The sequence below is a fragment of the Fundulus heteroclitus genome, chromosome 11, assembly GCF_011125445.2.
Source record: "Fundulus heteroclitus isolate FHET01 chromosome 11, MU-UCD_Fhet_4.1, whole genome shotgun sequence".
Classification (NCBI taxonomy): Eukaryota; Metazoa; Chordata; class Actinopteri; order Cyprinodontiformes; family Fundulidae; genus Fundulus; species Fundulus heteroclitus.
In genome coordinates this window covers 24655963-24677354 of record NC_046371.1, presented here as the reverse complement: position 1 = coordinate 24677354, position 21392 = coordinate 24655963, and the positions used below count along the sequence as shown (strand labels likewise).

The window sequence follows — 21392 nt, the reverse complement described above, 5'->3', positions numbered from 1 at the left end:
GGAGCGAGAAAAGACACGGGCTCTTTATTAACACCAGAGAAAACTTGACTTCAAAAACTTGAATGGGTTTGGCATGGCAACAGCCGGCGCCGTCACGTAAGCAAGGCGTGTAACAAAGCCTGCTGTGACAGGAACAAAAGCCTAGTGACCTTTTCTTCAAACAGAGGGGGCAGACTTGCATGTTCCCATGGAAACAGGGGCAGTCTCTCACCTTTCTGGAGTACAGGCGGAGTTGCCAGTGGAGACGCTGGTCTCCAAGCTGTCGGAGCTCTCCAGGCTCAGGGTGTCGTACGCCTGGTTGCCGCTCGATGGCGACTGGTGGTGCAGGATGGAGTGATGCACCGTGGGAGACGGGTCTGTTTGGGACAGATGGGGGGGACAGGGTCAGCTTTTCGCGGGACTACAGCGCCCTCTGCTGCCCGAGAAGACATTTTTGACAAGCGTGCCGTGAACCGTATCTGTACGCTGTTGTTTTAGTTTTACAGGATATGGATTTTGGATCGTTTTGTTTCATGTACTTTTGTTGTGATTAATGTCATTTTCACACAAAAAAATGCATTAAATGGTAATTGTGTATTTTTATGCATTTATTTTTAGGGCTGCAGTTGTTTACGCTGTTGTTTTGGGGAAAGACGGGCCTGGATGCAAATCCTAGGCTTTCTGCGTGGGGTTTGCATGTTCTCCCTGTGCATGCTTGGGTTCTTTTCGGGTACTCCGGCTTCCTCCCACAGTCCAACATCAGGACTAGTAGGTTAGCTGGTCTCTCTGCCTTCAGATAGGAGTGCGTGTGTGTGCACGGTTGTGTGTGTTGCCCCATTATGTGCTGGCAACCTGTCCTCCCTCTCACCTAATGACATGGATGGATTGATTCTTTTTTATTCGTGATCTTTAACATTTAGATCGTTGGCTTCATACTATTTACACCTTCTTTAACTAAATCGTGTTTCCTCATTTCTTTTAACCAGAAGTTTCTCTCCTTTTAGTTTTTTATCCTGCGTAATGCCGTATCTGTTGCCTTCTTTGCAAAGCGTTCTATAAATAAAGACCGTTTGAATTCAAATTAAAGAATAGCGAGTGTGTACAGATAATAAATTGTTCAGCCATAAACTGAAGTGCGTTCAAAGAGAAGGTGTATAAAAAGTCTCACATCACTATGGTCTTCCAGGTGTGTATTTAGAGTTGTCGTCTTCTTGCCCTGACGTATTGACGCTGTTATAGCAGCATAAAGTTGGCCTCCGTCAGATTAGGTTGCAATGTTCTGGCTGATAAAGCTGTACTATTTCAACCTGGGCATTCCAGTTTACACCCCACCAACAGAGCTGATTTAGTCCCATACCTTTGCACGGCACGTGGATGTAATGTTCTGGCAATGAAATCTATATTTCTTCAACATGCGCGTTCCTATCTGAGCAAAACCTGCGTGGTTCATGCTTGCAATTGGAAGACGCAGTCACATACCTTTGCACTGCAGAGCTGTTTGCTTCCTGGAGTCCATGTCTAACAGGTTTCTCTCTCTCAGCATCAACTGTAGGCCCCACGAAAGACAGGGAAAAAAAAAGTGTCATGCTGTGACACGGATTCCGAGGCTTGATGAGACTTCAGAAGCATGAAACTGACCGTTGTTGGGGCATTTCTGTCATGCATGACGCCGCTGGAGAGAGATAGCAGTGCAGTGCTGCAGACCTGAGTGGTTGATGGTCCCTGTCCAACCTCGCCATCTGACTTAGACTTTAACATCTAAGGTAGAACAAAAGTTAATTGGATTTTATTAGTCAGGGTTTTTTCTTAGTTTTTATGGTGGTATTTATTGTTATTATTTTATTTTGTCCATCACACTGTTGGTTTTGTGGATCTATTCTTACTCATAAGTGACAAACAGTACCATGAGTTATTGGCTTTCCTTACATTTTTTTACCACTAGTGCTGCCTTGGTATATATTGAGACTCCCAAATGTCACCCTGCTGACAGAGATTATAAAGCAGGGCTTGGACTTTCTCAATTTTTTGTGATTTAACAGCAAAGAAAACATAAAATGACAACATTCCCAATCATTTAGCTTGAAGTATTAGTTGAAGGATAAAGTTAAGTTATGTTTTTTGCACTTTTACTTAGAAATGTCAGTTTCAAGTTGGGGGAAAAAAAAAGTTTGCTGAATGGTTGCCTTAAATTAAAACTGCAAATTCAGAACTCTAAATCCAATATGGCTGACTTTCATGTAAAACGTAGTTAAAGCCACATGGCAAAAATGCACTATTGAAGAGTTTTTATTTTATTTAGCTTTCACATAGAGCTATCCAGCCTCTTTTTACTGCTGTAGAGGCAACAGACTGTTTTTAGCTTTTGTCACTAGCAATAATTAGCCCGGCTACACAGAGTATATTAAAGGGAGTACATTAAATGTAAATTTTGGTTTTAATTAAAAGCTAATATCCTTCCTTCAGTAAATAACTCGTTCTGCTTCTTCACTGTGATAGTCAAGGCCCCCTAATCTGAGATTAGGTCCAAATTGACACCATATCATACCAAGACCAAGACTTTGAGGCGGGAAGACCAAGTCCAAGACCAGACTATTTTCAGGATCATTGTTGTTATCATAAAAATGCAAAATCTTTTTCTATCAAGTGATAACATCTAGAGAGTTATGCATGTACTGCAGCTAAGATATTACCTGCTTAGGCTGTATGTTTTTAACAGAAACTAATTTAAATAAAAGCAAAGGTCTGACTTCAGAACTCAATACAACACAGTATTAGTAGACACAAGTTAGCTTTGTTTTCTATATGGAGCTCCCAAAACTCCACTGCACCTAAAATAAGAGTGACAAACATCACTGTATAAGAACAAATCATCATTTTTTTGTTTATCCCTCAAATAGTCATGCCAACATGTCTAAAAAACACAACCTACTTTGTGTCCAAGCAGTGTTTTTCGTACCACACTTCAAAAACCATGATCCTAGATAGTTGGAATATGTTTAAGAGCAACTGAGGAGATTGTCCTGTTTTGTGAGTAAGTGAATTTACCTGCCCATGTCTGCGTGTGGAAAAAGACTTTGCAGGCAGCGGTGGAGGACATGACTGAGGCTCTCCAGCAGCCATGATGTCCTGGTACCAGCGCTCAAGATTAATGGGAGTCATTGCATTCCTGCTCAGCTCAGCATGTTTCTGATGTGATCACAAGCATCCAGCCAAAGATTTAAAAAAAGCAAATCATAGTGCAACAGCTTCAAAAACAAAAAATAAAGATATTTGGACAACATTCAGTGGAAGCAGCAATAATTACAGGAATTCAGTGAATGGTTGGAGTGCTGTAAAGAAGAATGGCGAGCAGAGATAGATGTGAAAGATGCCTCTACGAGGGACAAACCTGAGCAGAAAGAAAGGAGGAAGGACCGCATGCAGCCGAGTGGCACGCGAAGGAGGATTCAGACGAGGCAAGTTGGAATGATGGAGTAGAGGTGGAAGAGGAGGGCTTACATCTCTGCATCCCAAAGATCTGGCTCAACTGACTCACGGTGATGTAGTCCTTGGCACGGATGCAGAGAAATACAACATACATTTTCAATACAACAAGAGGGGGGGGGGGGTAGAGTGTGGGGAAATCAGTGTTAGATGGTGCCTCTATTCGAACGTTTTGATCTTTAGTTATTGGGCAGTTCATAGCAGAGTGCAGAAAGGCAGTCTACCTCACATGGCAGAGCTGGAGACACGGTTAGGGAGAGGCAGTGGAGAGCAGCGGGGGAAGAGGAATGCATGTAAGCGTCTCCATACATCCGATAGACATCAGATAGCTTGAGGTACTCCTGCATGAACAGCCACAGCACAGGCACAAAAAAGGGCTGAGGACGACCTCTCAACTACAGGCACTCAAATATTTCACAAAAAGTAACCAGTAGCTTGCCTCTGTATTTTGTCTTATTTTTTTATTTTTATTTTGTCGTGCAAAACTCTTCATGCGCCTTGAACCTTTTGACATTTCTTTTCACCTTAACACTACAAACTTCCACTTATTTTATAGGGATTGTATTGCTAGATCAACACAAAAGAGACAACAAATTTAAAGTATAAAGACAATGAAACACGGATGCTTTACTCTTGAAGCCAGTTGTTTTTGCAGTGGACTTCGTTTAGGAGCATCAGTGTCCAGAAGCTAATGCAAATGCAAGCCGCACTTTTCAGATTTTCATTTGAGGGGGGGGAAAAAATGTAAGAGAAAATGAAAAAAGGTGCAAGGGGTATGAATATTTTTGTAAGGCGCTGCAGTCCTCCGAAAAAGAAAATTACTTTTAAGACTCGGATGACCTGAATTTAGAAACATCCAAGAAACTCAAACCTACCACCACACACCGCAAGCCGGTTGCTGCCTTTCGCATTTGCTACAGCACAACATGCCTAACGCTACTGGGGTTTCTTGCAAACTGGAGTTTCCTAAGTTACCTCTTGCAGCCTGACAGGACAGAGCTCAGGGGAGGGGTTGTGAGAAGAGGAGGGACAGGGGCTATGAGGAGGGCCGTCCCCATAAACAAGGTCAGGCTCGCTGATGTGAAGCGATTCCTGTTCAAAAAGTTTACCTGAGTCACAAAAACAATCCACTTGTGCAGTAGGCAATTCTTCTCCAGCTGAGGTTCAGGTTTGGTGATCTGAGGTCTCACATGTACCTGCTCACCTCTTTCATGCTGCTGGTGGACTTTGGGAAGTTCCTGCCTCCTGTCAGGGCGTGGTACCTCTTCTCCAGGCTACACAGCGTGTCTTGCTCCTGGGAGGGGAATCAAATCAGCATGAAAATGTGTTAACAAGTCACCCCATATATGCTCCCTTTAGAACACAGGTGTCAAACTCAAGGCCCGTGGGCCGAATCCGGCCCGTTAAGGTAAATAATCCGGCCCTCAAGAGCCAAAAAAAAGGCACATCATGTCATAAAGTAGAGGTATATATCCTTTTAAAGTGTATAAAGTGGCTAAATCTGTGCCTCCTGTAAGTGTAACTCACCCCAATATCAACTTTTTTTGCAGATAAACTGTATAAACTGGGCCTAAGATTGCTACTTTTATGTTACTGTGCATTTTTTATACTTCTATGTGAACTGGAATGAAATTATGAAATGAAAAGTATCATCTATACACATGCAACCGGCCCTTTTAATGACTTCATGACACCAAAGTGGCCTCATATAGAAATGAGTTTGACACCCCTAGAACACGTGTCTTGCAGTGGTAACTCTAGGCTATTATTTCTTTTAACTAATATTTTTCTGAGGCGTAATTACTAAAAAAAGAGCAAAAACATGATGTTGTGTGGGAGTTTAATTGTATTTTTCCAGCCTAAAACTTAAAAATGTCAGTAATTTTTTTTGTTAATCTGTAGTGACATCTACCTACAAAGCCTCATCTACAAAGCAGTGTCTAAGATTTCTTAGCTTGCGGAGAGAGCTCATGAGGACTTCCCCTAAACCCCACCTTGTGTAGTAGCTGCAGGGTTGCCATCCGGTCTTTTGCGATTTTCTCACAGTCTTGGGAAGCTTGCATCCCCAGCTGCTTCACCTGAGCTTCCAGAGCAGCCATCCTCTCCTGTAAATACAGAGGTGCCTTGACTTTGCCAGAACATTCGACCAGTCGGAAATTTACATACAGTTATTTTAAGCCGTGTTTTGCTGTTTTGTTCAGGAACAGTTGATAATAGCATACAATTTCAAGGATTTTTAAAATTAAGATCTGGGTGCACAAGCTTGAATTTATTGCGGTTCTTCTCTAGTAGGCTCAGCATTTTAAATTATCAAATATTTTAAGGAGCAATATGTAAGAAATCTACTGTAAAATCAACCAAAATTGTTTGTTTGGAATTAACATCAAATCGGTCCTCTCCACCAACAATGTCTCAGTCAAGTTTTACTCCTTTCAAAATTAGAGCTACGGTGCAGAACTACTTCGGTGCAGCGTGGAGCCCACGTTTTCTTCCTGGTTCCTGAGCCAATTATATGAAAGTTCCCGGGATTCCCATAACATTTGGCAATTTATCTTGGCCAAAGAGCTGCAGCCTTCAAACGTGGAAGCCAGTAAGAGAAGCGGCCGAGAAATAGAACAGAACGCATTTTATACCCATCCTGTGGAAGCAAAAATTCAGTGGAGTTTCACAACAGCAATGGACCGCTGAGGAAACACCATAGGCTGTTGTCAGTGGCAGGCTGTTGTGTATGTGTTATGCCGATTTGAAACAATAGCTGTCATTATTACTTATTGCTCCGTTAAATACAGCCCACAAGTATTTAAATAAATGTCCCTTAGCAAACTGCCCCTTGATCACACACGTTGTCGCCATACGTTGCCACCCTTTGTGTAATAAAATGAAGAGCTAATTTAAATTGGTTAGCTACCTGACACAGACCCAGCTTTTTGAGCCTATTCCATAAAATAGGTGGAGGTTGGATCCATTCCTGAAGCTTAGCATGCTTTCCACAACCACTCTGAAACCATGGTGTGCCATAAAGCTGTGGATTTGAGGTAGCTTCAGCTTAAAGATATTCGTCCATCTTCTTTACTCCACCCACTTGACACAACGACCAAGCATCACTGGGAGCAAAACAGACCCTCAGCATGATGGCACCACTACCATGCTAGGCAGTTATTTCATCTTACTTTGGTTTGAAAGCATTTCCAGTAAGATAATCATTTCTCCAAAAGGAAATGGGCTTGCCCACATATGGAGCATCGAATTTTTGCTGAGCTGCCAGAAACCAAACCTTAACACGAAGCTAAGACCACCTTGGCCAAAGCAGGTTTTCTTTTTTTCTTTTTTATGTGTGCCCACCTTCCTGTTGGCAACACTGCAGTGGTACTCGGCTTGCTCTTGGAGAAGCTGCGAGCAGCGGGCTTCCTTCTTCTCCTCTAGGCGGCTCTCCTCCTCCAGCTGGCAGAACTCCAGCTCCTCAAACTGCTTGGTCCCACACTCCAGAGCCTCGGCCTTCTGCCCACATGCAGAAAACAACCGATTTAAGATTGCTATTTAAAGCCAAGCAGATACGAAAGCTTATAAAAAGGTTCAATCTTGAACTTATCTCATAATGAACAGATAAAAAACAGTAACCAGCCTTTTCTGTGATTCATGCAACCCCTATCAAAAGTTCAGCTCTCTTAGAGGACGTTCACTTCCTACTGTGCATTTTAAATTTCACTCGAGCATCTATTTAACAGCTGAATACTCAGGTTATGTGCAACAAAATAAACCCAATAGACCTTTTTTTCAGTTGACGGTACTCTCTCATAGGGTATGAGTTAAAATGGAAGAATATTCTTGTTATTTGTATTCAGTGGCGCCACCAGGGGGTGGCCAGGGGTGGCCATGGCCCCCCCATGCCATGTCCTGGACACCCCACTGGCCAGTGTAAATTGTAGGCAGCTGCTCTTCCTGAGCTTCTATCACGCTTTTATTTGTATCGGCCAGTATCGACTTTCCACTAGTAACTGTTTTGTTTTCCAATAAATGAAGAAATGTACACCTTATTCTAAATATAATTACGCAATAAAAAGGAATTGTTGTTCAACTCTAAACGTTAACTGTACTGTTATTTGTCTATGCACATTAGATCATTAGGAACATTAAAAATATAAATAAAAACCCCATTAAAAACCAAAAGAAAGCGTTTGCAAGTGTTTACTTAAATCTTTCTGCGGGCAGCCTTTTAAAATTTTGAAATCATGGCTTTTAGTTTCAGTGCCACCCCAAGAGTTTAAGTGACTCCATCTGGCCACCCCTATGAAACATTTCTGGAGGCGCCACTGTTTGTATTACTTAAGTAAATACCAGGAAGAAGCCGGTTATGTTAATGAGTCCACTGTTACCAGAGAGGGTTTGCAGACTTACATGAGCCGTCGCGCCTGGCTGTCTGAAAGCAAACACGGATGCTTTCAGTCAGCAAATGACAAAACTGCCAGTTTTGCAACGGTGAAAATGATCATAATGTGCCTTCATGATCTGAGGCAAAACAGTCAGCTTTTTGGAAATGTTGGAGCAAGTTTTAACAACAAGGGATGGTGGAAACTTGAAAATATACAGCAACATCAAAGATGTTAAAGCGTCAGGGGCAAAAAAGGGGGGAAAACGACAATAATTAGAATTACACAGAAAATTCATATACAACTATACCAAAGATGACAAAGCAGTATCCAAGAAGTAAATGTATACTTTTAAGACAAGGCGTACAGCTTTCCTCGTTGATTAAGCTTACAGTTAGAGCAGCTGCCTCTGTAGTCGTGCTGCCATAGGCTTAGTCTGCTGGAGGACATGCCGACCACTTTCCCTACTTTCTAATTCTGTATTATCTGCAGTTATAGCTGTCATTAACTATATGACATGAACCAGGCTGTTTGTCCAGGACACTCCTCGAACATCTCGCAGCTGAAAGGAAGGACAGAGGCAGGTTTTCCTCAGACTGCTGGATTGCTGTTGATATCTTTTGTTTAATGGAAAAAAGGGGGATCATATCTTTTGTTCAGATGGAATTAAATAAATTTATTTCCCAGATATATATATATTTTATATTTTAACATGTCTTAATTAAGAACCCAGTATCATATGGGGTCTCCAATTATTTTTTACATGTCTGTTTTACACTCTATTTACAAAGAAAAGACCTTGTGTATGTGGTGAGAAAGCGCTGACCCCGAATGCATAAAACTTCACTATTTTTCTTTATTTATGTGGGAAGAGAAGCCAATAACTGTAAGAATGAAATGCTTCAGTTTTTGAGTTTTAACGCCAGACTGTTCAGCTGTTAAATAAAGTAACTCTGAGTCTTAACATTTCTTTTATTACTTACGTAATACCTCCAGAAAACATAAAAAGAGCTCAGTGAATATCCTCTTTAAGAACTGATTCCGTAAGTTTGCAGGCTTAAAACCAATAATAGAGTTTGAAAAGAAGCCGAGGGTGTTGTTGATTTGAGTTATTGTCAGTAAAAGCATGCGCAGTTTTTCAAAGCCAAGCTGTTAATGACATTAGTGGTTGTTACTAAATCCTACTGACATCAGCGAACAGCCATGAAAGGGGAAAACAGCCGTATTTAGGCGTCTAAAGCGTCTGCTGGAGCTGCAAGCACATTGATGGCAGTTTTAAATACAAATGGACCTTATTTGTGCAACCCTAAATGTTCACGTCACAAAGCAGAAGAGCAGAAAACCTAAAACTGCCCAAAACGGACGTTTTCCGAGTAGTTCTGAGTGCTTCAAAGCAGAGACAGTGGTCGTTTCTGTGCAGGTAACATGTTGCTGTAGCGTTCAGGATAACGTAACTCACTGTTCCCAGCCAGTGGGCTGCGTGAGAACACTGACCCTGCTGAGCTGCTCCCGCAACTCTTCCCTTTGAGACAAGGGGCACATATCAAAGTGCCTCTTCAGCTCATTGTACTCATTCCTCTGCTTTTCCAGGACCTTCCGCTCAGCCGACATTTTAGCTCTGCCCTAAAAACACACAAAGACACACACACACACACACACGCACACACATACGCGTACACACAACCGTGCCCACATACCAGGGAGAAGAAAAAAAAATCATGGGCAACTAAAAATCCATGCAGTGACGCTCTAAAGCTGACAGATTAGTAATCAGCAGTTTTTAAAAGGAGACGGGGGGGAGGGGGGGGGGGAGTTGGGTTAGAGATTGCAGTGTTGTGATCGTGTAGCTATGTTAATTTGGGAGAAAGGTGCGGTTTGTTAGGCCCTCACAACAAACAATTACAGCGTCCTGCAAAAGTCATTTTCCCCCTTGAACTTTTTTTAGATTTTGTCGTGTTGCGACCACAAACTTCAGCCTTTTTGTTGCCATTTTATGTGACGCCCCAAACACCAAACAGTGCACATTTTTCAAGTGGAAGCAAAGGGATATGTGGGTTTCTTTTCTTCTTTTTTTTTCTAACTTAAACATTTGAAAGGTGTGGCGTGCATTAATCCTCTCCGACTAAATACTTTCCCTACAATAAAATCTTACTTTCGTAAAATGTTGGTGTTTTTCTTAATGGAAAGCATCTGTGAACATATCTTTTCCAAAGTCTTGCCACAGACTTATTGGATTTTGGTCTGGACTTATGAGGCTGTTGAAATACATGAACGCATGCTTGGATCTAAACCCTAAACCCACTTTAGCACTGGGTGTTGGTTTGAGGTTACTGTTTCGCTGGAAGGTGAATCTCCCCCTCAGTCTCGGGTCTTTTTTACACCTCTTAAATTTTCTTCCATTATTTCCCTCCATTTTCCATGCATCTTCCCACAATTCCTGTCCCTGTTGCTGCTGAAAAGCTACTCATCAGCATAATTCCGCCGCCACCATGTTTCACAGGACGATGGACGGCGTGTTTAGTATGATGCGCACAGTCTTCCTCCACACGTAGCCTTTTACACTTAGGCTAGAAGGCAAAACTTTTCTTCAACATGTTTCTGCTGCTCCCTTCTCATGTCTTGTGACAAATTTAAAACTTGAACTAGCATAGCTTTTTTTTTTCAGCAACGGGTGTCTTTTTGGCAAAAAAAAAAAAAGTAAAATTTGTGGAGTACATGCACTGAGCTATATAATACACTGTAGTGCTAATCGCCCGCTGTTAGAACGAGTCGCTTTGAAGCCACCAGCCGCCATATTGGTACTCCCTATTTTTCCTCCAGTAACTAGGGAATATGTGCGCTACAGCATCGAATAACGAGGATTTTTTCATGTTCAGGGGGGGCTTAAGACTTTTAAAATGTCAAATGCCATATACTTTTATGTTATGTTCTAAAACTATCAAGTACTGAGAAAGTCATGTGCTGAAATATTTTGCATTTTATTCATTTATATATATGTTTAACATTTATAAATATATAAATGACAATATACAAAACATAGATTTACATATATTTATACATATGTATATACATATATACATATACACATACTTATATATACATATATACAGTATATATTTAATATGAATAACATGTAAAATATTTCAGCACCTAATTTCCTAGTAGTTGATAGTGTTAGTACATCCACTGACTGTAGAATTACCAGTGAAATGTTTTCACTAAGCCAGAAAACTGCTTGTTGTTGCGACCAAATCCTATAGGACTCTGTGAGAGAGTAGGGAGTAGCAAGATGGCGGCCAGTGACTTCAGTTTTTTGGCAAAATCAGCACTCCAGTGTATAATATAGCTCAGTGAGTACATGATTAATACCGTGTCAGCAGATTCTGCCATTTCTCTGCTGCTCCTCCAGAACTAGCACGGGTGTCATGGCTGCTCCTCTGATCAATTGCTCTTTGTCTGGCTGTAGATTTAGGCGGACAACAGTCGCAGTCATGCTGTAATCTTTCCGTTTTCAAAATGGTGAACTGAACAGTGCTGTGTGTGACGTTTCACAGCTTGGGATAGATTGTTTTACTGCCCAGCCCTGCATTAATTTTAAATTTTTATCGCTGACTGCTGTGTCCCTTGGTAATCATGATGCTGATGCTTCACCAATGTTCTCTAACAAGCCTTTGAGGCCTTAACAAAATAGTTACACTGAGATTAAACTCTCAGATTTACTGATTAAAACCGAGCTCACTCAACAATAAAATACTGAAGTTTGCTGCTGTGATAAAAAAATGTGTACATGTTTAAGAAGTTTAAATGCTTTTGCAAGCCACTGTTAAGCAGTGCAGGTCAAAATGTGTATCCCTACGGCTCGTTTAGAGGGAAGGAAGATTCGTGTATTTCAACCCAGAGAAAGAAGTAACAGGTCAGTAACATGCATTCAGCCAGCTGCTGCTGACAGGTTTAGGGCATCACAGTCACCTTGTCCTTCTCTTTCTGAGTGGCCTTGTCCAGCTGACTGAGTTTGAGCTGCAGCTGAGCGATGATGTCATTTTCAGCCTTCACCTGCTCCTGCTCTGCCCGCCTCTCGGCCTGCAGCAGCGCCTGCTCCATTTCCACCTGCCCACAAAGGCACAGTCAGAGCATGCATAATGCATAGTACCCACAGCCCCCTGTCACTTGGCCTTCAAGGGCCTTTACTCAGGTCATGGTGCGTTGATGAAACTACATAACACATGACTGACTTTACACACAAAAAAAATAATAAAAAGATTGGCTGCACACGTGTGTATTTGTTGTGGATTTTCCCAAATCCATGCAGGGTCAAAATTATCCAAACACCCTCACTAATATTGGGTGAAATGTTGCTTCCTCCTAACAGAGAATATATGAAAAGTTGTGTTTGCTTGGTTTCCTGTTTGGTAGGTTGGAGAAAATCCACAGTGCATTCAAACTTGTGTGCAAAATGTTTAATCCCACAAAGGAAAACAGATGAAACTGGTGACTTAAAAGCGCTAAATAAATGTGATCGTCTCCCCCACAAATACACAGTTCAGGTATTTGAAGTGTGTATTTGTGAGAGCCTGGAGCTGCATGTGTGCACCTGCTGACCTCCTGTTGGGTCTCCTGTAGCTGCTGCTCCAGTTCACCAACTCGGTACTTCAAGTCGTCAACCCGGACCAAGACTCTTTTCCTCTCCTCCTCCAGGTAGACCTGTTCCTGTCCAGCAAACAGCTCACACTAAGCACAGATTTTTATGTGTTTTTTTTATTTTTTTTATGTCAAAATCCAGATATCCATAAATGACGCGAACACGATGTACGGATGTATTTTACCTCTTGATGTGTGCTCTCTGTGCTGCTGGATTCGTCCCGCTGGATTTCCTCATCGTTCTCCCCCGCCCTCAGGGCCCGGTCTGCCCCCATGAGCGCTGTCGCCCCTCCAGAATCTGAGCCGACTCCTCTAACGCCTCCGAGCGGCCCGCTCCTCCCCGGCTCCGCAGCGCTGTCTTCCTGATTGAACTCCGCGCACAGATTCAGGATGGTCTCCAGTCTCTGTCGCTCCTGTAGGGGAGACGAGAGGCGTGAGCGTTGCTGCCCGATATTCCAGATCGCACTGAGGATTAACCGCATTTCTCCTTGGCTGACATTGTCCCATTTAGGCAGCTGCCACTTAACCAAAGGCACGGGGGGGGGGGGACATATGCAACCTGATAGTTGCGGGGGGGACATATGCAACCTGATAGTCCCCTCACCCGAAAGGGTGAGGGGACAGGTGGAGTTATGCAGGAAAAACAGAAACAGAGAGGCTGCACACACACTGAAGGAGTGAAGAGGAGTTTTATTTGTTTAAACTGTCTCTAAATTAACATTCTCTATTTTCTCTGTGGCCACATTCTTGTCTCTTGTTGACCAAATAACACGAGTCCTAACTTAATGTGTTAAAACATGGTGAAAAATGCACTCATCACTTTAATCGGACATTAATCAGAAGTCTGGCAGAAGAAGAATCAAAGTATCTTAGGTGAAAAGGCTAAAAAAAAAGGTTGCAGTCAATTTTAGCAGCCATGGTAGAAACATAAAGACATGATGAAAAGGATATTGGGATTTAAGGAGCTCTAATCAACTGGCTTTGCTCTCTACTTCTGAAGGGACAATCCAGCTTTACTTAGCAAAACCACACAAATGGGACCCATTAAAAAAATTTTGCAGGCTGTGAAAAACATTGCTTTCACATAATCCAATGTTGGTTCAAACAATTCTGTTCAATTTGAATCATGAAGGTGACAAAAATGTTCATATTATGGAAAGAACGCTGTAGAGCTCTTAAGGTTTGGATGAAAACTAGTGCGCCATACTCTACATTTCAGATATAGGGTTTCTAACATCTCTGGTCCAGGTTGACCACAAAATGGGCCGCAACCCGTTCACATAAGTCTCACAAAAGAAAACTTTCACATCAAAATGCAAAACAGTCAGCATTTCTGTATTGAAAGGAGGTTTCATCCGAGCATTTAGAGAACAAAAGAAATGAAACAAATGCATTAGGTTTTCCGATATCAGCACTGATTGCAATATGCAATTATTTAAAGTTTTTATATTTAGGAACAGGATGTCACTCAAGGTCACATGTGTGTGAATACTTTTGGCAACACACTGTACAGTGTCCTACCAAAATATTTAAGTTCTTGCAATCAAGCACAAGTATTGAGCATCCGCTGGCGCTAGCTTTAAAACAAGCAGATATAATATGAGGGATTAGATTAAATGTTCCGACATACTTCACTGAAGAAAGAAGTTATAGTGTATATAGAGAAAGGAGGGCAACACAAATAAACTGATACACTGGATTACCACATCTCATATGCCGTGTTTGGATATGTAATTCACATTGATGCTGACATTAACACTTCCGCTCTTCTGGCTACGCTCTTAAGTCTTGCTTCGAGACAACTGCTGGTATTGATTTCTAAAGTGCCAAATTAACCACAAGTACAAGGCTGGACCAAAAACAGCAAAAGAGTATTGTTCGTGTGTGCCAACTGTGGACGGAGAGCCAGATATGGGGGATTTATCTTGCTGAAAGGAAATCCTTTCTTTGTGTCTCTCTGGAGGTCAAGTGCCAGTACTTTTTAGGTGCCTGACAGAAGGGAACCTGCAATCGGTCTAGGGTGTGCATAGCCTCTTGCAATAGGTTGTATTTAGGTGATTTTAAATTATACAGGTAGGAACTGTTCACGCCTGTGTGTGACTAGCAAATTTAAACTTTACAAATGTGGTTAATGTCACTTAATTTATCATTTTAAAACAGGGGTAACTAGCTATATTTTGCATAGACGTACCATGGTTTCACTAATTTTTCTCAGTCACTATATTAAATCTTGATATAAAATTTTATTTTGCTATTTACTCTGGTTATCTTTGTCTAATATTAACATTTGTTTGATCAGAAACTCTTAAATGTGTGAAAGAAGCAAAAACAGAAGTAAGCTGTAAGGGGAAAAATACTTTTTGTATAATACTGTGCACAAAGACTTTATTACGAAAACATTACTGATGAGCATGTGCTGTGTTTTCCAACATGCAGCCGTATTTTAAGTATGTTTTTTTTTTTAATGTAAGTGAATATTTTAAAATAAATTACTACCTTCTCTGCTCTAGAACCTCTGCAGAATAAGGCAACCTTCTGTGGCATTCAAAAACATTTTATTGGCTCTAATATGAAATAAATGCCTCGCTATCACCAGAAATAAATAACTAGTAAAATGTATGCCATTGTTTAGTTATTATGAGCCCATGTAAGGAATTTCTGTTTTGCTCAAAGCCAGACAGTGAAGACAAATACCCACCAAACACCACCCAAGCACTACGGCAAGACGGGGTCACACAACTGCTGCAAATTAGTCAGCTGCACATCTATGACTCAACTTTATCGTTACACCACATTAGACATGGGCTTTCCTGGACTGATATGTGGTGATTGTGGATGTTACTGGAAGAACGTGGTCAACTCACTGTCGCATTCAGGACAGTAGTCTCAGATCATTTGAGCTTTGTGACATTATCCTGCTGGAAGCAGCCACAGCGCGGTCCAAATGGATCGGCCATCAGTAATGATTAGGTAGGCTGCGGCGTTTTAAATGACTTCCAGTTACTGACGGACGCCACAATCACCAAATGGAAATGTTGATCGAAAACAGATTGATTCGTAGTCACCACATATTAAAAGCCAACAAAATGAAAAATCTATCCATCGGGCAACACAGACAGCACAAGTGCATCCATCCATTGTCTATACCTCCTTCTCTTTGCAGTGTCATAGGAGGGCCTGTGCCTATCTGCTAACCATGTAAAGCACTTTGCATTGTCTCTGTACTGAATTGTGCTATAGAAATACATTTGCCTAGCCTTGCCTTTGCCTATCTCTAGTGGTCATTGGGCAAGGGGCGGGGTACACCCTGGACAGGTCACTGGCCCATCAACCAGGACAAATAGCCATGCACACACACACACACACACACACACACACACACACCGAAGGGCAATTTGGAGGGACAAATTAACCTTACATTCATGTTTTGGACTATGGGATGAAGCCAGTGTACCTGGAGAGAACCCATGCATGCACAGGGAGAACATGCAAACTTCCTGCTGAAAGACCCTGGGGTGGAAAGGCAACAGTGCTAACAACAACTCCACAGTAAACATAAATTAGGAAATAAAAATAAATAACCACATCTGTTCTCTCATAAAATGTGTCTGTTTTTTTTTTTTTTTTTTTCAGTGTTCCATTTCGGGTTTATTTGGGGTTATTTTGTTTTTAGTGTAGGCCTCTGAATTTCTATGTTTCAGTGCCATGGGATGCCAGATAAATGAGTATCGGCGTAAACCCCTTTGGCTTCCATGTGACTTCATGCTGGTTTCTAATTGGTTACTCAAAGATTGTCCTCGGGGTGCAGCTCTCTGCCCCTGTGGCCAATCAGCTCTTTTGTGTCTGTCTTCATCCAATCAGATGTATTCATCAAGCCAGGCAATCAAAGTCACTCAACCCGGCAGCTCAGATGCGCAGGGGTGAATGTCACTAAAAGCAAACGGAAAAGTCAGATTACAACAAAAAGACAGGAGCCAAGGGTGAAGCTAAAGAAAATGCGGTAATTTATTTACAAAATAGCGATTTCAAAAGGATTTCGATGGAGGAAACAAAGCGGATTATGGAGCTTTCACCAGACTGACCACACTTGAACCGTGAACGGATTTAAGTAGAGTTTACTGTTGTGGTAATCTTCGATCTCTGGTGTGCCTCCCCAAAATGTTTCTAATCAACAGCTGATGCCATGTGATTGGCTGATTTGGCGTTACTAGGCAACTGAAGAGGGGTACTACATAAACTGTCTGGTGGGTGTAGGTTTACCATTGTATTTTAGCAACACAATTGCATGTCTTTACTAGATTTAGCTCAGCTCAGTTTTATTTACAGAGTCCCAAATTAAATCAAATACCAAGCCAAAGCACTACAGATGACAAGCAGGTCCAATTCCTTTCCATATCTAAATCGTAATACAACAGCGGTATATTTGTGCCTTAATCTGCCTAAAAATCTCTCAAAACTGTTAAAAATTAGACATTTTATCTATAGATTGAAAAAATAAGGTATGAAATATGCAGGTTTTTTTTTTTTTTTTGATTGGCAGACATCTCTGGACACACATGGTGCCTGCAGTGACCACACACCACTGTGATCGTCTCAGCTGTTAGTGGGCAGGACAGGGCTGGAGCCGAATTGCCATTTGGAGGGTGATGAGAAAAGACTGTGAGTGAAGATAGATAAAAAGCATGCAGTCGATGATCTAGTGTGGGAAAGAAGAAGAAAGAGTCCCGCGTGAAGGGGAGGCAGCTTTGAAAGTAGATGCCGCTCATCTTTCTGGTAAATATAGTGTTGGGCAACAACAACAAGCCGCACCCTCTACATCGGACCCCAAGACGTCGGTAAGAATGTTCCCCCCATGTCACCAAGGCCACACGGGCCGTCGATGCCAGCAATGCTCGGAGAAGAGATTAATTACCGGCTCGGTGCCAGAGAATCTGGAGAAGATATGAAAGCAGACCGCCGTGCCAAGAGTCACTGAACTTCTTCACTCAACCGTGTTCTCATTTACAAACTCATTCATTTGGGTAAGTTTTTTTCCCTTCTGATGCCACTACCCAACCAAAAATGTTTTATCTGAAGCAATAATTCACATATTTTCTCTGGAATTTAATTCCACCAGCTCATGGCGAGACATTACAGATGAAAATCCAACCAAAAAGACTCAATCGCTGTCCATACTGTCCTTGGTAGCTGTTTCATTATGAAGCTTCATGCCTTTAGCTTTTTTGAGGGTTTATTCCCTAAAAATAAAATCAGGAGATTGATGCACAAGAATGTACAGACACCACCTTTCCTCACAAGCTAAAGATCAATTACACGGCTCCCAAGAGTTCAAATGAAAACTTCGTAGATTGGGTTCAAGAGTAGAATAGAGTCTAATACTTGTCACAGTGTGATCACTTACCATTTTCTCCATTTCCTGCTCCTTCAGCCTTTCCTCTCTCTGCCACCGGTGGTACTCCAGCAACTCGTCCTCATTGTCGCTGATCTCGGAGATACTGTTTTTGCGTTCCCTGGTATACGGTTTTGCAGGATTTTCTTCCTTGCTGGAGGATCCTTTAGCACTCAGGCAGGCAGTCTTCCGTTCATTACAAGGGCTTGCCAGAGGAGACAAACCAGATACTGAGCCAAGGCCCGACGTGATGCCAATTGTTGGACCAGGCCGTAACGGTCTGCCCTCTGCCTGCTTTTCCTGCCCAGCGAGTGTGTATCGGGCCCTCATGGCCTCTGCTTTTAACGGTGTTAGAAGTTTGCTTTGGCCCTGGGTGCTCTGAGGAACTCCTTGAGATCCTGGAGCCCCCCTGTACGGCACAAAGGGGCTGACCCGAGAAAATTCCCTAAGGCTGGTGGAGCCTGTCATCCTATGAGGGGCTTCAGCATCAGAGAGAGGCTGGCTAGGGTCTCGCATTGGGCTGTGGGATCTCGTCTGAAGGGAGGAACTTCTGAGTTGTGGGCTGGGTGGAGCTGTGTGGGAAATCTTGATGGAAGAAGGTTTATGACTGATGCTTGAGTCTTCCAATCCTCTGGCATGAAGCTTGGGGCTTGACATTTTCTCTTTCCCCAGATTTCTAAGAGGCTTTGGGCTCTCCTGGGATCTCTGAGTCCCACCAGTACCACTCACAGCCACAGGACGTGAAGTCCGCGGATAAGGAACAGGTACTGCCAGAGGTTTATTGGTGACGTTCTGAGTCAGAGAAAGGCTGCTGCTGTTTTCTTGACCGGAGCTGCCTAGCATAGTGCCGTTTTTCCCATTTGGCATGTCTAAAGCAGTTGGTTGAAAAGACTGTTTACCAAACCCAGATAATGACGAGGATGGTTTCAGCTTCAAGGAGTCCTGCTGAGTTCTTGCCACGCCGTTGAGGTTACTGTCATTGTTGTCTGACAGAGACCCGTGGTGTCCATTTGAAACGCTGTGGGGGTCTGCAGAGAGAGACAGAAACATTTGTCCGTTAACATTCCTGTTAAATGAAGGTAGAGGACAGTTGTAAAAACACACACTAGTAAACACACATTGTGGTGTATCTGTCCCCTGCCCTGTTTACTCTCAGCAGGTCCCGGGTCAGCCCTGGGACAAAGGGGCAAGGCTATGTTTGTTTTATACACTTATTCACACCCACAGTGTGGTTAAGAGCTGCATAAACACTTATCATATATATTCCTACTGAAATTTGGATTACTGTCCTTAGCAATTTACAAAGAAGCACACGCTTTCTGCAGCATGATAAAGGTATTCTGGTATGTCACGCTGTGCATATAACCAGTATTCCCGGCAAAGAGTTATTTTATATTTCTTGTTTGCTGACATGAACCTGGCTTTACAACATATACTATAATTTTCTTTACAATTTTAGGCAGTATATGAACCCCTAAGGCTCAAAACTATCATGAACTAGAAGACACTGGCATACCAGTGTCACCATTAGATAAATAAAGCTAATAGTACTTACAGGGTACCACCGACCAAGGAAAAAAAAGCATTTGCCTCCTATTCAACACATATAAGATTGACTGAAATTTCCAGCTGCCTTTGGCGAAAGGTTTTACGGTCAGATGAGAGAAAGGAAGAACTGTTTGGCCACAATGACAAAGTTCGTTTGCAGGACGTATGGTGAAGCGTTCAAATTAAAGAAGATTGGGCCTGTCCAGCGTGGTGGTGACAGCATCATGATTTGAGGCTGTTTTGCCTTCAGTGTTACCAGTGCTTTGCACGAAGTAGATGGCATGATAAGGAAACAGGACTACCTACAAGTTCTTCACCTCTCCTCACATTTACATCTAGAGCAGGGGTCACCAACACAGTGCCCACGGGCACCAAGTAGCCCACATGTGGCCCCCATGAGCCTGTTCTAAAAAAAGCACAATCCACCAATGAGCTGCATCTAATACCTTGTTTATTTCATTAGTCTTCCTGTTCATTTTACTTGCATTTATATAGATTTAAAAATGAAAATATCTATAACAAAGCATGAAAAACTAGGTTATTTTGCATAAAGTGAACTCTGACTCTTGTAGTTCATGTTTTTGGAATGACCCAGACTGCAACTCTATTTAAAATATATACAATATATTTAAAAGTTATGCTTTGTTCAAAAAGCTTACAAGGTGTATTTTTGCTGGATGCTCTTTAGAGGTATTGTAATCCTACAGGGACAGAGAGCAGCTAAATATAAAAAGTGCAACCGTTTAACTCATTCAAAGCTGACGAATTCAGGGCTTCGCCACAAAAAAAACTGGTCTGTACACTATGGACAGGGTGGGGTGGCCATTACTGTTCAGGCGCTGACAGCCAAACTAATAAGGTCACAGGAGAATGGGTTCTAAATATCACAGGCGGGCATTGGGCCAGAATGAGCTTACATTCACAGTGAAAGAGTACAAATAGCAGAGCACAAAGATTAGAATGAGGTCACCGCACTAAGAAATTTTCTAGATGAAATGGATCACAATGTAGGCCGCTGATAATTAGATTTTTTTTTCCTACTCTGTCAACTCTAATAATATTTAAAGTCGTAGTCAGAATTTAAAAACTGAGACTTAAAAGATGGGAACATGGTCTTTTTTTTTTTCATCCTAGACCTTCACAGATAAAGATCCTGGTTTAAATGTACCTGTAAACTAAACAGGAAGTAGCAAGAGTGCTTTTATACACAAGGGATTAAATATTGACTTTTCATAACAAAAGAAGCAATCAGAAGTAGCATTTGTGCCAGGAGCATTTGTTCGGCCCAAAATAGCTGCAGAGGCACAAACATTTGTACGCACAGTCGTTAATGGAGGGTTATTTCTGGATCATAGGAACAGCTCAGGATGGTGGTGGGTTTGAATGACGGGAATTTGCTTTTTGTTTCTTTGTTGTATGTATTTTTATTTTTATTTTCTTACCAGAGGGGAACGGTTTGACTGTGTTCACTCTGAGGCTCCCTGCAGGCAGCATACTCTTCATCCTCTGAGCCTCCTCAGGATGGTTGAAGCGGAAGAAGGCAGACTGACCAAAACACAGCATGCACCCTGCCAGGAAACACAAGCGTGGGTAGACAGATGTCAACAATCCATTATCTGCAATTCATGAGTTTGTTAGTAATGATATTGAAAAATTGCATGGCTTTCACACTACTAGCCACTTGTGAATTTCTCCAATGTGAGATCAATAAAGCCTATCTTATATCCAGAGGTTTACATAAAAATTGAATGTTTTACCATCAAAACCAGTTGTAAATTGTTAGTCTTTATCAATTTAATTTAACCAATCTAAATATAGTTTCCCAGAGACCTGATTTAAAATGTCTGTTAACTTTTTTATATGTTCTACAGTACATTGTTGCTGCTTTGCATGCAGACCAACACTATGGGATTAAAAAGATAAGATCATTAAGATTTGATTTAGTTTGCTAACAGTGTTGTTTCAGCCTGTCACGTACAAACAGAGTA

General features: G+C 41.9%; 1 protein-coding gene across 10 annotated transcripts in view; it reads right to left on the bottom strand.

Moving 5' to 3' along the window:
* phldb1a (pleckstrin homology-like domain, family B, member 1a) overlaps window positions 1-21392 on the bottom strand; it is a 42294-nt gene that overhangs the window by 11106 nt on the left and 9796 nt on the right. For 3 of the 10 annotated variants that reach the window (XM_012867189.3, XM_021318783.2, XM_021318790.2), the window contains 16 exons: window positions 20847-20972; window positions 17869-18884; window positions 12653-12880; window positions 12429-12557; window positions 11799-11936; window positions 9324-9452; window positions 6805-6960; window positions 5457-5567; window positions 4667-4756; window positions 4438-4554; window positions 3687-3803; window positions 3368-3526; window positions 3025-3165; window positions 1618-1737; window positions 1459-1525; window positions 212-356 (listed from right to left, as the gene is read on the bottom strand). In XM_012867189.3, coding sequence (XP_012722643.2) covers window positions 212-356; window positions 1459-1525; window positions 1618-1737; window positions 3025-3165; window positions 3368-3526; window positions 3687-3803; window positions 4438-4554; window positions 4667-4756; window positions 5457-5567; window positions 6805-6960; window positions 9324-9452; window positions 11799-11936; window positions 12429-12557; window positions 12653-12880; window positions 17869-18884; window positions 20847-20972 — 2989 coding nt within the window. The remainder of the gene's footprint in view (window positions 1-211; window positions 357-1458; window positions 1526-1617; window positions 1738-3024; window positions 3166-3367; window positions 3527-3686; window positions 3804-4437; window positions 4555-4666; window positions 4757-5456; window positions 5568-6804; window positions 6961-9323; window positions 9453-11798; window positions 11937-12428; window positions 12558-12652; window positions 12881-17868; window positions 18885-20846; window positions 20973-21392) is intronic. The other 7 variants (XM_021318785.2, XM_021318787.2, XM_021318788.2 and 4 more) reach the window with 7 other exon arrangements.